The sequence below is a fragment of the Uranotaenia lowii genome, chromosome 2 (genome assembly GCF_029784155.1).
Source record: "Uranotaenia lowii strain MFRU-FL chromosome 2, ASM2978415v1, whole genome shotgun sequence".
NCBI lineage: Eukaryota > Metazoa > Arthropoda > Insecta > Diptera > Culicidae > Uranotaenia > Uranotaenia lowii.
The window spans coordinates 98,475,044-98,493,539 of NC_073692.1; the positions used below are offsets into that span (position 1 = coordinate 98,475,044).

The 18,496-nt window shown below is 33.5% G+C and overlaps 1 protein-coding gene across 1 annotated transcript in view; it reads right to left on the bottom strand.

Moving 5' to 3' along the window:
* LOC129745540 (homeobox protein aristaless-like) overlaps positions 1-18,496 on the bottom strand; it is a 171,191-nt gene that overhangs the window by 59,200 nt on the left and 93,495 nt on the right. Inside the window, exon 3 of the mRNA XM_055738660.1 lies at positions 13,059-13,104. Coding sequence (XP_055594635.1) covers positions 13,059-13,104 — 46 coding nt within the window. The remainder of the gene's footprint in view (positions 1-13,058; positions 13,105-18,496) is intronic.

Here is an 18,496-nt window from a genome sequence, read left to right on the forward strand (position 1 = left end):
CTGTTTTCTGAAGCTTGAAATTCAAAATACCTCAAAATTTTGAATTTGATCAAAGTTATAACAAATTTAGCCGATTGTCCTCCTTCGGCACAAAAACAACATATTTAAATTTTTATCACTCCACCACTGTTTTTGCGTAATGGCAAGATTCAAGATCCAACTTAACCACAGTAAAAACTTAATGGAATCTATTGACGTGCTTTGAAGAGAAAATGGTCGCATTTGGAGACAGTCTTCCTTGTATTTTTATCCATTCATCAAGTCAATAGTTATGAAACACTGAGTAATTTGCAGTTTCCACAAATCGTTAGCATCCTCGAGTATTAGACATTAAATTTTTCAATTTTTTCTCCTTGTTTATTTCCGGGGAATACAGGCGAGACTTATCATCGAAAAGTGTCAGGTTGGAAACCTGCCAGGTGACCGCTGAACAGCTCGTTTTGTTTTTTTTTTAAATATCTCCCCACTATCAGTCCAAATATTTTGCGCACGAATTGACCACCGTATTTTGTTTATTTTACCGGTAGGCAGCTTTTCTACCTTGTAAAAACGAAGTCAGGCCTGATTATAAGTCAGGTAGACGAAACAGTCAGAAAAAATTATTATTTTTATCTCTACCTCAATTGATTTTATCGGATTGAGCTTGAAAAAACCTTGAATGAGTCCTTAATTTCATGGAATCAATCATCTTCACTTTTATTCAAATTTCACCTTACTATTGGATCCTCTAGGACTCTTTAAGTGATTAACCTTGTGAGCTTAGGTCGAATTGTTGATTTCTAGCTGATTTTGGGTCTCCCAATGGGACTTTTTTGGATTTTTCTCGAACCTGCCCAAAAGCTTTTGTCAATGAACGGACAATATCTCAAAAACCACTACACAGATTGTCACAAAATAAATAAAAAAAATTTTCCATGTTTTTTTTAAATTTTGTTGAGTAAATTTTTTTCAATATTTAATCCAGTTTAGACTTTCAAAAATCACGTTAGGAGGGACCAAAGGATATCCTATAAATCCGATTTTCAATCATTTTTCATTAGCTAACACCAGATTTCGGCGTTTTATGCATTTTAAAGGCATTTGGTATCAAAATCAAAAGTACAACTTTTCTGATTCCCCTTTGTCCCGCTATGGTGATTTTTGAGGCTAAAAAATCCGAAACTTTGGGAGCTTTGAGCTACCCCTGAACAAGGTTGCCGAAAAAAAATTCTGTGTTTTTGAGAAAAAAAATTCTGACTTTCTGTAATTTTACCCAAAAATTCTGTGATGGTTTTCTGTGATGCTATTTCCATTAATTTCATTGAAAATGCATGATAAATTGCATATTTTTTAACATTTAAGTTGGGTTAAATCAATAAAAACTACCAATCTTATCACACATTTAAAATTCAAAATAAAAATTCTAAATTATATATTGGCTAAAAAATGGTTTTGGAAATCCATTCAAAATTCAAAAATTCTGAGAAATCTGTAAATTTTCAAAATTCTGTGTTCTGTGACACAGATTGTGTCATGAAAATTTGCTCAAAATTCTGAGAAATTGCAGATTTTTCTGAGATTTTGGCATTCTTGCCCCTGAATCGTGTCCTATTGATTTGAAATTTTGCACAGGTTCGATTTTCGGCCCAATCTACTAAATGTATATGGCCAGCAAAATTGATCATTTTAACAATTTAAAAGGAAATCTTCTATGATTGTTTTTTATTTTGACTATATGACAGATATCTATGTTGTTTTTTTTTTCTTTATATGGAATTTATTTATGAACCATTAGTCTCATATATTTGAACAGCGATCATAAAAAAAGATTCCACTTGATTCAGAAATTAAATCATAAGACAATTGTTGATTTATGCAACAGAATAAATGTATAAATGTTTATCATTCATCGTCATCGTACTATTTTAGATTCTAGATGACAAAGATTACGAATATGATAAAACACAACAGATAAACACTTATCATAGTTATGCTGCAAATAATTGGACCATTGCTTTTTTACACTTTTTTCATGTAATACAGCGTAAATTTACATCGTTATCGAAATAAAATTTTAAATATGTTGTATTCGGTGATGTACATCGTTAAAATTCACGTCTGATCGTGACGTGGCATGTAATATCATATTTTTTCAGTGTAAAAACATCATTTGGCTACTTTCAGAGCCAAAATAACTCTATCACGATGTGTATTGCGTCTTCAAATATGTGAATTTTTATTGAAAATTAGCAAATTTTAGTTTTAAAACTAACCTTTCATAAAAAATGCCGTCATATAATATTTTTTTTGGTTTGCACTAATCTAAGATATGACAGTTTAAAAAGTACAAGTTTTTGTTAAAAAAAAATCCCTTGAAACTATCGAACGTCTCCAGATACAAGTATACATACTCTCGTGTCCATTTCAATTTCATGCAGATGCCTAGAACACATATTTCTTTTATCAATTCATTCACAAAAGTCTGAGCCGAAATACTGTTATTTTTGACACACCCTAACATTTCAACTTTTAAAAAAATTATAAGTAGCTTACAAATCGTCATAAATCTGTGCTGACTTCGGCAATGTTGCCCCAAAACTGTTGGCTACAGCTTAGTAGAAGACAATTTGGTTGTATCTGTTTACAGTAAAAAGTTTTAAGCTTTAAATAATGCAGAAATGACAAGCTTTTATGTTTGATTTAAGATTCTTAAAGCGCATGGTTTGATGAGCATTTTTGATGAAGACACCATTTGTCTATCTCCTTTAGGATCATCGTAATTCATCAACTCACGTTAAATTTCTGTTCTGAACCGATGTGCATTGTTTATTTTACTTTAAATACAAGTTTATAAACTTTCAACCATCGCGCATCCCTTCTTTTATGCATTATGTGATATTTGAGGGAAAACTAGAAGAAATATTCCTCTAACTTTGCTAGTTTATTTAACCCTTCGTTTCATAAAGTAACAAATTTGCTACAATTTTTTTTCCTTAATGTATTCATCATTTCCAACTGTTTGAAATGATTTCTGAGAAAAAATAATAAATCATGAAATGAAGATTAACATTAATAAAACCCTAAAAAAATTAGCTTCAACGAGGTTTTTTTTTTGCATGAAAAATGTAGACAGAAATATGTGAATTTGACTTAAGTTCAAAGTTCGTAAACCATTTGTCATTTTTTTTTTTTCATGCCTTCTACAAAGTTTTGGGTAAAATTATCCAAAATTAAAATGTAAAGGAAACTGATGCGCATTTTTTTTTTAAATGCTAAAATGTGTTAAATTTTTTTATTTGGATCATTTTTATACATATTAGCAATTCTCAGCCATAAGATATAGTTTTTCTTATTGTTTACTACTAATTTATCCTATCGAAATGCACAACTTTGTCGAAAATATGAAAGAAATTCCCTGTGGTATTCCGTGTATCGATATCATAAAATTTGTAGTATTTTTTTAATTTCCTTCAAAAACTTCCAGCAAGACCTTTACACAAACTCAAAAAATCCCCAAATATTGCAAAGATTAGCAACTAATACATAATAAATCTGTTCTCTTAATTTTGGTTTCAAGTTGCACAAATTTCATCATTCAGTGATAAAAAGTTACACAAACATCATAATATGACGAAAAATGAAGTGGAATGTTGTCAATTTGTTCTATTTTATCCACTGGTCAACGCATTGTGGAGCGTCCCTAAAATGTTCTTACCCATTGGTTAACGCATTCCCATGATTGGGCTTGTGATATAGCTCAGTTGGCTCAGCCTGTTCCTTCCTGAGTTCCGAGTTCGAGCTCAAGAGTAAATATCGAACACAGTTGTACTGGATAAGTTTTTCAATAACTGTCCGCCAACTGGAACGTTGATAAAGTCGCGGATGCCCCAAAGACAGTAAAACGACTATAATCGAAACCGAAAAAAAATCCCACGATTACCAAAACACTACATTTTTCTAAAAAAAAGTTTTGAAAGTGTCCATTTCATCCGGCTTTCCTCTACTTTTTTATCCAGAAATAGAAGAGGTCATAAACGAGGTCCTCGTGTTGAAAGATGTTAGACTGAAACTTGCTGCAATGAGATATTATATGTAAAGAAACAAAAACACTTCAGATGGGCCATTTGATGTAATTTTTTCTGTTCAGAAAATACCTAGTCCATAACTCGCTAAATTTCCTAATTTTGCAGCGTTTTCAATGGTTGTAAGTTTAATAGGATTCTCATTGAACACTTGGAGAAAAAGCAGTGCAAGTGGATTTTGGTAAAAGGGCTTGAGCAATAAACGGTTTTGATAAAAATCGTGAAAAAAAATCGAATCGAAAGCTCATTTGGTCTAACGTTCATTCGACCTCAAGGCTTGCTGGTTATTCGGCTGAGTAAGTTCCTGGCCAAGTGTTCTAATAAGTAGATTTAAGGTGTGTTCAACAGAACTCAATCGAAATCAATTGAAATGGATTGACAGTTGATCAGCTGTTTTTCCAATTGACTTCGATCGATTTCTATCAGGCTGCTGAATGAACAGCCAGACACTAATACTAATGCGCTTAGTTTGTTTTCATTTTTTATTCGGCTGCGCGCTTCAAGCATTTCCACAAATTTTGCGGACAGCAAACGCTGAGGCTGAGATGCGACGTCGTGATTGCGCAACCGGAATTCATCTAGACGATCGGGAACTTTTCTATGAAAAGAATGTCGATGACGATTATGTTCACCTATAGCCAAGCGGCTGAGAAAGCTGCTGAAGGAATGGCGGAAAACTTGGAAGATACCAAGGGGCATAGCATCAAGGAATGGGTTTCTATGTTGGGTACACGTACCGAAATCGCTAACCGATTTTAAAGCAAGGGTCAGTATGTCTACCGCGATAAAGTGCGACGGATGTGCGAACAGAACAAATCGAGTTTTGTTGTTGCTTATCCGGATTTGGTGAACAACCAACATGTTCAGGCCTATTTTTTGCCAGAAACACCTTTTCAAAAATTGGAAATTTATGATAAAATTGCCAGGGAAATAGTCTTGAGCATCTATCCCACATACAAACATAATATTAAATGTCATCATGATATTAAGAAATAAAATTCAGGGTATTAATTTAAAATTTATTTTGGCATCTTACTCTATTTGACAAACACTTTCACCACACTTTTTGACCAGTTGCTGCAGCAAGAAGAAGAAGAAGTTGCTGCAGCAAGCACACTGACTAATGAGACCAACGCAGAAACACCGACACCGCACCGACGGATGCTACCAGCACCGCACCACCCAAGACGGACCACATCAACACGGACTCCCCGTAGCAACTGATTTGACTGAGACCAGACTGCTAGCACTGCACCACCACCCCGGCACAGAACCACTGGCACAACACCACTGACACAGCACCACCGACGCTGCACCGGTTGACTCCACTGTAACATGCACTGCACGACAGAAATTAAAAAACAAACCGAACCAGCTGTTTTTGACAGTAAACAACTGCATGTGTGTTAGTGTAACAGAAATCGATAGAAACGAATCCTGCCTCTGAGCTTGATCGTTTTCGATTGGTTTCGATCTATTTCGATTGGCTTCATTGAACGTCAATTGGATTCGTTTCGATCACAACATTGGCTGAGTGAACAACAATTTACCAATCTAAATCGATTGAAACCGATTTCAATTGCCTGTTGAACACGCTTTTAGTTAACCATTCGGCTTAACGTCCCTCAGAATTTTCTTCTATGGTTTTGGAGAAACTCAAGAATTTCTCTCGTTAAACATCAACAGCGTAGAGAGGACTCTCACATTTCGATCTCACAATTAACAATGTCACTTTTGCAACCCGTCGGTGTTGATTTCCTTCGGGGCTACTAGGTGTCGCACCTCTTCCATCCAGCCAGATCGGTAGTAATTTCCAATTAAAAATCATAACTGGCAGTAGCATAGCTAGTTGGTCCTCTACCAGGGTACAGGTAGGTGCCACTTATCAGCACATGCAGTGTGCTACCAAGTTAGTATTAGCAATCGCTAACACTAAATTGCCGACGATGGCTTTGCAACAACATAGCTATCAGTAGTAGATTGGAGGAATTGGAAGACGGCGACGGCGGCGTTCGGTGGTAATTATTGACCATTAACCACCATCACCCGGACCAATCCTCCGACGTTTCCCTCCAGTGTGATCAAACATATTTACTCAAATTGAAAGCAATCGTCGTCGTCTCGGTAAGGGAGTGCTAGTAGGTATAAGTTTATATGGTAGCTCCCATTCGATGGATGGAAACACAAATTGAGCACACGCACTTTTTTTTACCGACGACTTCTTTCAATTCCATTCGAGTTGCTGGAAACTACCCTCGCCCCGGACGGAACTTCCAGCAGCCACCCCTCAGTCGAGGAGCAGCGGCCAAATCACTCGAGCGGCTACGATCTCCGTAATTTATAGACACGGCAATCACGAAATTAGATCACGCGTAATTAAGCTTAATTTCTTTAAGGCCAATTTGCTGGGTCGTTTTCTATTAGCATAATTCAAAATAACAACAACAAAACTACCCGAACTCGTACATTGCTAGAAGCAAGAAGAAGCATAGCAGAGAGAGAGACCCGGGGCTAAAGTGAAAATGATAAAAACGAATAAAATTCAATTAGACCGTTTTTGGAGGTTCCCGGTTGCGTTTTTTTTGTCGTCGTTGGTTTCTATCGAGGCTATCAGCCATTTTCCTAACTAGCCATTCCACGAGCCACTACGAGCTAAGTTGTTCGTCCATTTAGATGATCTTTATTGGCTGAAACAAGAGCATTGTGGTAGGTTCTAGTTTTTTTTTGCTCTTCTATCGAGGCTTTCGGACCACTTGGTTTGGAATGCATGCAAGGTGTAAAATCATCGGTCATAAAAAACGTTAGCTAATTAAAGCTATAAATTTAGTTGGCTATAGATCTTTAACTAGGACTGACGGCTAAAGAGTCGCCGTCGTCGTCCGTCTACCATCGTCTCTAGAATCTAGCGCGAGTGTGGGGGTAGAGGGTGGTTGATTTTGAGCCGGGGATTAGTAAGTGAGCGAATGAGTGAGTGGTGAATGAATGAAGGCAACACTTGGCGAGTATGATGGAATAAAATGAGGCGTGCAAAAAGGCGACGACGCCATCACTGTTTTCATCGATGCGTGAGTTCAACATTTTAAGCTTAACTATTGTAGCAATCTAAATAATCCGAAAAACTGGTAAACAAGCTTCTAAGAAAAACATAAAAAAATTGTCATTGATACTTGAGTTTTTTTTTCACTGTAAGACCCGCAGTAGTTCCACCAAACCCACAGATTACATTCTCTCATATATGTACTTCAACTTTTATGTGCGAAAACGCATTGCCTGAGAATGGAGCATTCGTTGTCAGAACTTACCTATTTTTATAATTTGTAATCGTTTTTATCGAAAAAAAAAATGATGAGGTATGAAGATGATATATGAGCAAAATATACTGATCGTTGAAATTTAAAAAAAAAAATTCAACTTGAATTTTCAGAAGAAAAAAACAATCGGACTAATCTTCTTCTAACATCTGTCACAGTCTCATTCCAGGAGCATAATATGTACGGTACAAACTTCAAGAGTGCACTTGAGCTTGTGCTCAATGAGCAAGGCCGTATTAACCCTCATCCGTCCCTGAAATTTTCACTCGTTGCAGTCATCCCAAAGTCAATCGATTACACTAGTTTACAGGATTTTTGAACTCAGTAAACTGAAGGTCATTTCCAATGTGAAATCGGGCGCTGAATCCGAAAATGAAATTCAAAAAAATCTCAGTAGAACTGTTTTTGAGTTATGCTCCAAATATGGAATTTCGAAAAAATTAAAAAAGTTCTTGTACTTAGATTAAAATATCTCGGACGGCATAACAGTAATTTGAAATCTCTCTTTTGCATATTGAAGGTGAATAAGTTTTCTATCGGTCATCTGAACACTGTTTTTGCGTTTGACTAACAGTATTGCTGATATTAGTGACTTTATGAGAAAAAAAAATTATAAAAAACGCATTTTTTTAGAAAAAATTTTGTTTCAACGAAAGTTTTAGACTCAATGGTAGCAATTAATCTGATTTTCTTTTGTGCTTGAATGTTAATTTAAAATAAAGATTTCAAGTGGTTATTCATCAAAATCGGTTGAAAATTGAAGAAGTTATGGCTACTTTACCATAACTGTAATTTTTGCAGTTTTAAATAATTTAACGAACCGCAGTACACTTATCATAGTATAGGAAGAATGAAACATAATAAATCTCACTCGCTCCAAGTCAAAATTATTTATTAGCTTACCAGAAGGTCACATGCCAAGTTTCAGGAAGATCTGACCATAGGGAGGGGTTGCTTAAGTCTCAAACGTGAATAAAATTTTGAGGTATTTTGCCCGGATGGAACGAAAAATACTGGTTTTTCATCAATAACTTTTTTCATCACTAGCTGATTGTTTTTTATGGTTGATTTTTTTAAAGCCTTAGTTGAGACAAATATTTCACCCAAAGACTGTAACTCGATTGGATTTGAAACAGAAAAGTTATTGCGGTTCAAAGATTGTATTTTGTTCGGAAATTGTCGTATAAAACGCAATGCGTAAAAAGTACTCATTGCGTGTTGGACGAAATTTGCGGCCTTTGAACCGCAATAACTTTTCTGTTTCAAATCCAATCGAGTTACAGTCTACAGCAACTTGGCATATGACCTTCTGGTAAGCTAATAAATAATTTTGACTTGGAGCGAGTGAGATTTATCATGTTTCATTCTTCCTATACTATGATAAGTGTACTGCGGGTCGTTAAATTATTTAAAACTGCAAAAATTACAGTTATGGTAAAGTAGCCATAACTTCTTCAATTTTCAACCGATTTTGGTAAATAACCACTTGAAATCTTTGTTTTAAATTGACATTCAAGCACAAGAGAAAATCAAATTGAGTCTAAAACTTTCGTTGAAACAAAATTTTCTCTAAAAAAATGCGTTTTTTATAATTTTTTTTCTCATAAAGTCACTAATATCAGCAATACTGTTGGTCAAACGCAAAAACAGTGTTCAGATGACCGATAGAAAACTTATTCACCTTCAATATGCAAAATAGAGATTTCAAATTACTGTTATGCCGTTCGAGATATTTCAATCTAAGTACAAGAACTTTTTTTATTCTTCCGAAATTTCATATTTGGAGCATAACTCAAAAACGGTTCTACTGAGATTTTTTTGAATTTCATTTTCGGATTCAGCGCCCAATTTTACATTAAAAATGTTGGTCAGTTAATCAAGTTCACGATTTTTTTAAAATTTTGTAAACTAGTGTTATTACAAAATTGATAGTTTTGGAAACCTCGTAAAGGGTGATACGGTCAAAATTTGGACTAGGGAAAACGCGTGTAAATCAGTGAAATCGTTTATTTAAAAAATCAAATTAAATTTCTTTTTCAAGTTTAAATAATATAAAATTCCGGAAAAATATTCAGTTTGGCTTCCGCTTTTCCAAATCCGAATTCCCGGGCCTTACGCTTAACCCCTGCCATGATTTTGTACAGCCACCTTGTCCACCTTCTTCGCCGCAGAAAGCCAGTTTGCCTTGAACTTCTGCTTGCCTTAGCAGTTTTTTTGGTCTTCTTTAGGTTCCGCTTGACAATAGCCCAGTATTTCTCAATTGGGCGGAGCTCTGGCGTGTTGGGAGGGTTCTTGTCCTTGAGAACCACCTGCACGTTGTTGGAGGCGTACCACTCCATGGCCTTTTTACCGTAATGGCAAGATGCCAAATCCGGCCAAAACAGTACGTCATCTCAGATAGAGAGGTTAGGGTTTCGCTTGAAACTACCGGCAACTATCTTTGTCGTCTCAGCGGCTTCCGGTTTTCGATTTCCCCCCCATCCAGACTTCCTGGCTGTCGACAAACGTTCCCCAAACACTTGAATTACATTTGTAACGGTTGATTTGGCAACTTTTAGCGATTTTGGCAGCTTTGCGTGCGAGTAGCTCGGATTTTCGCGATGCGCGAGCAAAATTTTGATAGGGGAAAGTCGGGTAAGATGGACATCCTAAGGTAGAATCGCAATAAAAAAAAACCAGATATTGCTTTTTTCATCGCAATTTTCTTTAAATGAACAGTTTAGGTTGTTTGCTATCGCATTAACCATTTTAATAGTAAATTTCCTTCATCAAGACTGTTTTTATAGCAATTTTAAATATGCTTCAAATTAAAATTTTAAAAAATGGTCGGGTATAACCAAACCAACATCAACTTTGTTGAATTTATGCTCATTAATGGGTAAAAATTATCCATTTGCATGAGTGTGTAAAATTTTTGAATAATTCAAATAAAAAGTTTTAATTTTAGCTTTCAAATGGTTTCTTCCAATTTAAGAAAAATGTTTTCCATACAAATATAATTGATTTAAATTTTTTTCTTAATCATATAAATTTTCAATTTTTCAAAGTCTGATGTCTGTGGTGCGTTTAGTATCTAAGATAATGAGTTGAAAAACTGGGAATATCTTAGTCAAATATTATGTTATTACTTGTGAAATTAAAAAAACGATCCGATAAAATTCAGTTTTTTTACTTTTGCCGCCTCAAACCCCAAATTGCAATGAGGGCAATTGCCTCTGGCCTCCGAATTAGGGAAAAAGAAACTAGAAAATTGAAAATAACACGAAAAATATAACAGCTATGGAGGCCCTTTGGAAAAAATATCTCGAATAGTTTCACTCGAATATAAGCAAAGGAGTGAGTATTGCAGAATTTTTCCGGGGTTCATGGAGGCTGCGCAAATCAGAATCATTTTTTTGTAAACTTGATAAAATCTGAGCATTTGGAAGTTTTTACAAACAAAATCCGGAAAACAAAAACAAACAAAATCCGGAATGAAGTCAAATTTTAAAACAAACAAAGTCAAAGTAAAACAAATTTTATTTTTTTAACGAAACACGTCAGCAACATACAATCGTTTTCCAAACTTCAAAATAAAAAAAAAATAAGATAATGCAAGCTCAGAAAAATGTTGCCCTACTTGAGTGTACTTTTTTTCTTTGTGTAAATCCAGCAAAATTCCGTAGTGTGCTTTACTTGTACGCTTTATTTTCAAAACCCGTGTATGCCCGAAAAAATCTTGAATATCTTCCCACAATAAATCACGATCTTCTGATTCTTGAATAAATAATATACATGAAGGGGTTCCCAGCAAATGAAGCATTATATACACTAAGGTTTTTTTACGCAGTATGAATTCCGCCGTTAACTTATAGAACTTGGAATATTTTCGCTCAATAAACGTGTTGATTCGCGAGAGCCGTGTAGAAGAATCATATCCATGCCAAAAAACCGTGTAAAAAGAAGCCGTGTAAGAAAAACTGAGCAAAATCAATCCGCGTAAAAAAAAACCTTAGTGTATTGAATATGAAATATTTTCTCAACAGTAAAAAAATCTTTAGAGTTTAAGGGCGACTGGGATCACATTTTATTAGCTTTATCAAAATTCAAACCAATTACAGAACCCAATCATCAGTTTTTGAATAAAGACTCGCAGCACAGAATAGCTATAGCAAAGAAAAACATTTTCATTTTAATTTAGTTCGAGTGTCTCGAACAATTGCAAGATTTATTGCAATTAGTTTAAATTCTACAAATATTTGTGAGGAATTTTTATATCATGTTTACCTTAATCGATTTGAAAGACTTTAAAAAAATATTCCTGAATTTTATCCGGACAAAATCAAGGAAAATGCCAGCAATGGTTGAAATTTAAAACAAATATGAAAAACTTGAAGAGAAACATTGAAAATCAATGGGTGTTAAATTTACAAAACTGGGCAATCTAGAATGTTCATTTTTATAAGTATAAGTATGAATAATGCAAAATTATTGCTAACTTTCTTACCATTATTGAAATTTGCGAAAAAAAAACAATAAAAAAGATAAACTTTAAGTTGCATAAATTTGTCCAATCGGCCATACTGAGGTTCTTTATTGAATTTTCATTCAAATTTCTATCTGAGATAAGAGCTTCAAATTGAAACTTCCGCAACTGAAGTTTTCTACTATTGATTCTAATGTATTTTCAAATTTTTCTCACTGTAGTAAATATTCTGAATTTAGCATATCATCTTCCAATAGATATTTCAAAAAATTGTTTTTTTTTATACAAATGAAGATCCAATTTTTTGACATTTTAAAGTCTTATGTTGTTGTTTTTTTTTAATTTCTTGGTTTTCTAAATTTTGAAAACTAGAGATCTTTGTTGAAACTCCTAAACTCATTTGACTTTTTCATGATTAGTGATAATGTGTTTTGAACTTCTAATCTAGAGTGCTTAGATTTGCCCGGATTTTGCCCATTTTTAGAAAAAAATTAAATCAAATGCCCAGTTTTCCCAGTATTTTTCTTAATTGCCCGGAAATGCAGGATACGTGACTGAAAAATTCTCAACTGTAAAATTTATTAAGCTAAGTCTTGTTCAAGTTCATTGCTCAGTGTTGTTTTAAAACAACATTCACTGAAATACTTCGAAAATGCAATGACATTTTTCAGACAAATATTTAAGAGCTAAGAAGATTCCTTCATGTTAGAGAAACTGGCGAAGATATCTTTAAAAATGAAAAATAAAATTTGTTTTTTTAAACCAAATTTGTCTTGGAAGAATCGCTGTAGTTTTAAGATGACATTAAACATTGGCTTAAATGACTTGAACTTTTGCCACTACGCCAAAGCCACTGGCTTATCTTCTGGCTGGCTGTCTTCTGTTTCTCTGGAATTTGAAATTTCAAGATACTTTAATGTTTCGTGAAAATAAATAAAAAAAGTCGCTGAGAAATTTGATTTCTAATTGTATAGTCTGTTTGAATGATGACTTATTCAAAAAATTTATAACAAAAATTGTTTTTGCATAAAAAAAAATTTTTTATTTTTAGGATAACTAACAAAAAGATCAATATTTTTAACTATCCTTTATCATGCAAAAACTCTCTACAAAAAAATCCATTAAAAATAATTTATTTTTGTGAAAAACAAATATTCTATGCACATTATGTATGGTTACCCCTTTCCCCCTCCTCCCCCGAATTTTATTTTTAATTCTTACCTGTATCCGAGCCTCAGTTAATCCAATTTTCATTGCCAGCTCTTCCCTGAAAAAAAGGAGAAAAAAAGTCACTTTTAATTCACTTTATGTAACACACGAATTTTGTACATTTCAATGCTCTTATGGCTCTTTTTTTTTTTTTTTTTTTGTTTCGATTATAGTCGTTTTACCATTTTTATGGCATTCGCGACTTTATCAACGTTGCAGTTGGCGGATCGTTATTGAAAAACTATCCGGTACAACTGTGTTCGATGTTTACTCTTGGGCTCGAACTCGCGGACATCGGCTCAGGAGACAACAGACTTGCCAACTGAGCTATATCACAAGCCCTAACTTATGGCTCTGGTGGCGAAGAATATGTTGGTCAAACCTCTCAAACCCTGGAGACAAGAACAAACAGCACGAGAATAACATTCGTTCAAAAAATACGCAAACTGGCCTAGCGCAACATGCGCTTCAAGGCGACATTGATCATAATTTTAACTTTGAGAAAACACGAATTCTGTAGAGAATTTGCCACAAATCCCACCAACTCCAAGAAACTCCACTTAAAATTAAGGGGAAACCGGCCAGTAAATCTACAGATCGACACCAAAGGAGTATCCAGTGCATACAATTGCGAGGGGAAAATGAACGAGAGTGAGCGGAAAAATTGTCAAAATAAAACGTTTCGACGACAGCTAGCAGCAACAGCAACAAATTGACGATTGAGTTAGAACATAGAGACGATCAAGGTTTTTAGAAACACAAGGTTCTCCGACTTTCACAGTAAGTAGGCGAGGAGTGCACGTGGCACTCAGTAAGTTTGTTTACAAACATAAGAATATTTGCTCAGCTTTTCTGTGGTTTGTTGATAAACAAACTCCATAAGTTCTGCAGTTGCAAAACCAAAATGGCTAAAATGGCTAAAGGTAGACTACTAAATACCATGTTATTAGATTATTTGAAGCATTATTATAGTAACAATAAATATGTTTTATAAATTGACATTCTAAATAAACCACTCAAATTAGTTATGTTATATAGTCAAATTACAACCCATCCACTTAAAACGACGCCCATCATATCCATCAAAATCGCGAACACCCCTCGAATAACAAAAACAGCTTAACCCTCTTTCGCCAATTATAAATTCTAAACCTATAAATTTGCCTAATGAGATGATTCGAACCATAAATTAATCATCTTTGGCCGGTTTCATTCAATAGCACAGCATCTCCCCGAAGAAAGAAAAAAACATACCAAATTAAACTAACGCCGTACAAAAGCCGAAAATGACATTATCACTTTATTATAAACTGATTCCGGTGCCTTTGTTTGGGGCCGCAATACGCCTTGGTTCGAGTCTTTTCCTTTGTGCCAATATTGGATTTGTGGACCCCAAAACTAGATCATCGTGACAGTTAAAAATTAACAGAATACGCCCCAATAAAAGCGTTTCCCGTTGTTGTTGGGAAGGGATTTTCATTCGAACAGCCGATTGAAACAAAACCACACGACTCAAGGGAGAGAGAGAGAGAAATAAAACAACAAATCCTGAAAGCCACTGATTATACCGCACCAAAACCATAAAATTATGAATATTAAATTAAATGATGAAATTTATTAATCTCGTGTGCGCCGGCGACCCACACTCAAGCGAGAGCAGACCCGATCAGTCCGAAACTGAGCTGAGGTCCAAGTTTTGCTTTTATGGGATTGTTGAAATATACATAAACATATTTAAAAAAAACTTTTTCTGTCCGGAAAATAAAACTCAACCAAAAGAAAGGCTTGTCGTGTTTAGCTGATAATTTATATTGCCGGCTCTCGGGTTCAGGGTAATCCTTTTAGGAGCTGAGAACAGTTTTATGTGCGATTGGCGAAATATTTTGTACCTCCGACACATCAGCCAATGGTGATTGTTTTGGTGTTTTGGATTTATTGTTTCCCCAAAAGAAAAAGAACATCAGGTTTGGGGAAATCCAATGAACAAAAGTCTTCAATCAATAAAGGAAATGTTGACGACGTATCTATAATTAAAAAAATGAACTGTCGAGTTCGTTCTTCTAAGGTCTTAGTTGAAAATTTTTGCCTTAAAACTGCCTTAAATGTCAGTTCTGGTGCATTCCCGGTTAACAGTGGTGTACCACAAGGGAGTCACTTGGGACTCCTTCTTTTTATCACTGTTATTAACGAATTTCCTGAAGTTCTGAAAAACGCATTTGTACTGATATATGGAGATAGTCTGGAAATATTTATTCCTGTTTTTAACCCGAAGGATTCTTCGATTCTGCAGAACGCACTGTATCGATTTTCAGAATGTTGCAAAATTTAAATATGGATTGAAAATGAACGCATCGAAATGCAGCGTGATTTCATTTTCTCAGAAAACATCGTATATAATCTAATATACAACAACATAATATACAACAAATGAAAGTGTGGTTGATGTTTTTCCTTTAAATTCAGACTCAGATGAAAGCCTTTAGCCTAGAATCATTAATAATAAATCAATAAAGTTCAAAATCAGCTCAGTTCCATGGCAACCGTAAAAAAAACTATATTAGTTTAAACATTGCTAGCTAAATTTGGTTTTGAAGCAGCATAAGTAGCGGTAAACAGTTATTTTAAAAATTATTTAAGGTTCCCAGTGAGAAATTGTACACCCTAATGTTCACAAGGGTAAGTCAAATAGAAAGAAAGTCTATCCGAATCTAAACCTTAGGGGCTTGATTTTGCAAATATTATGGTATGATATCCCCTCAAGCTGGTGATTGGAGGTGGACGTTTAGCCTAATGGCGAACGTCTTTGGCTTATGAGCCAGAGGTAAATTTTTGCAGGAAAAGGAGGGAAGGAGTTCTACATGTTCATTATAAAATATATCAGAACTCGAACAATTTCTTAACGATTTTGACCAAACTTGGCACATAATTCAAATTCTGTAAAAAATTGATAAATATTAGCGTTAAGCATGATGAGATGGTTTATTGATTTGGAAAACAGGTTTTGATCTAATTATATGAATTGTTGTTTTGGGGTTAAAGATAGTTTCTAAAATATTTTAAAACTGCTCCGACTTAAAGGAGGGCGAAGAGATCCCATACAAAATTAATAAAAATATGACACAATTCAAACAATTTTCGGAAACTATGGAATTGATAATCGTAAAATTTAGAATAAAGCCGTTTTCAAGACCGGGAATGGTTTCTTTTACACTTTCAAACCCCTTTCAAATTCGAAAAGGGTGGGAGGGATTCCCATACGAAATTTAAAAAAAATTGACAAAATTCAAAAAATCTACGAAGTACTTTTGTTAAAAATTCATGAACGTAAGTAATTTTGACATAATGAGATGATTGATTGAATTCTCAAATTATGTTTTTACAAAATATGATGATATACTGTATTGATTGACGCTGCCTATTTATATGAAATTTATGAAATTTTAATGAAACTCTCATATTCAATAAATGTAACATATATATTTTAAATAAAACTTATGTCTAAGTATTCTAATAAGGTCAGGAACCCTTCCTTATTATGTTCTAATTTGCCTACACCTAAATACTCCTCCTTACTACTTTTATTGTATTGAATTTCCCTCCTATTTTTTTAAAGGATGGCTCTTTCATCCTCAAAACCTAATATAATTTTTTTTTAATAATTTTAACGAACTTAATTTTTACCATGGAAGGGGTAGCAAAGCACACCGGGTCAGCTAGTAGTCAATTAAAATCTTAAACATACTAACCATTATTGTATAACTATTCTTTATTTCTAAAACAAAAAATCGTGTATGTCATTACAAACTTTATGTTAATATGAAATATTTTTCAAGAAAAAAATTTCAGCCAAGATTAAAAGATCCTGGTCCTTCCAATGCTCAACTTCACATTCAAAGAGGTTTTGAAAAATTACAAAAAGCCACAAAATTTGCATTTACCAAAGTGCAGAAAATTATAGAACTTATAATGAATAATTTGGGTACATTGAATCCACATGTGCAATTAAATTTTTATCTCTCAGTTTTTCTAAGATAACTTTTAAAAATAGGTAAAAAATATTCAAGAAATTTCGACAAAACCTGTAAAATAATAAGGGTTCAAATCAATTACCAACTTTTTCAAGACAGCAATTTTTTTAGATTATTGTACCAAATTGAATTTGAAATTTTTTTAAAAGCCCATCATTTTTCAGAATTTTACTAATTAGTTCAGTAAAATCATTATTTTTTTCAAATTTTCTTCACTAATGTAAGTAAAACTAGTAATGATATGTTTTAAAATTTTGTAAAGTTGTGGAATATAACTTAACCTTAATTGAATGAAATATAAAAAAAAACAAATTGAAAATCAATTCTTTTTATCGTGTAGATTTGAGGCGCTTGAAAGTTGTTGTGTATGGCCATTTTCCATTTATTTTTTGAAAATTTGTGTTTTTCAACGTAACTGTGTTTTAATTAAACCTTAAAAATCAGAAAAGGCCCTGATTTGGTGGTTCATCAGTTATCAAGAACTGATTGCATTCAAAACGCAACTTTACTTCATTTTAAATCTCATAAATGATGATAGACAAAATCTGAAAAAAAGATTATAGTTCAGGACGCCAAAATGTACAATCTTTTTCAATGCTGTTTGCATGAGAAATAAATTACGTTTTTTTAAATGGTAGGATGTTTTTTTTCGAATGCTTCTAAATTGCTTAAAAAAAAATGTTTTTTTAATTTTTGTATTTTGTTTTCAAGTTTTCAAATAAATTTACCGAATTTTACAGAATCGTTGTTTTTAGATTTACCGATTTTTTAAGTCAAACTCAAATAATATTAATAATTTTTATTAGAATGTCTTTGATTTTCAATCATGAATTTATGTGTTTAGAAGAAAAATCGTCTTGGAAGCCTGTAAATCCAAGTTTTGGTAACAAAAATAGAGTATCTATATGTTATATATATTATGTTTCAGATATTTCTATTATAAGAAAAAATGATATAATATTTCTTGAATCGATCATAATTTTTTAGATAATCTATAAAAATTTGAAAAATAGAAGCGAAGTATACACTATAAGGCTAAATTTTTATGAACAATGTGTATTCAAGAAGTCACCCATAACCCAATCTGTACTTTTACAGTTTAAGCTTTCAATGATGAATTAAACATGTTGTTTTATAAACCCTTTAATTAGAAATGAATTTTTAATAAAGATCAATAATCAAGTTACTGCTGAACATTTTTTAATAATGGTTAATTTCTAACCTGGTCCTAACATTTATTGAACAATTGGGTTTTAATTTCTTGTTGAATCTGGTGTTATTCGAAATTTCAATTCGCACTCTATTTCTGGTGTTTATGAAATACTAATTTCAAATTTCTAAGACTGCTCAAAATTAATTTTCAAGTATATATCTAGTACAAAAAAGGATCATAATTCTGAATAGTTTACTAATGACTTATCG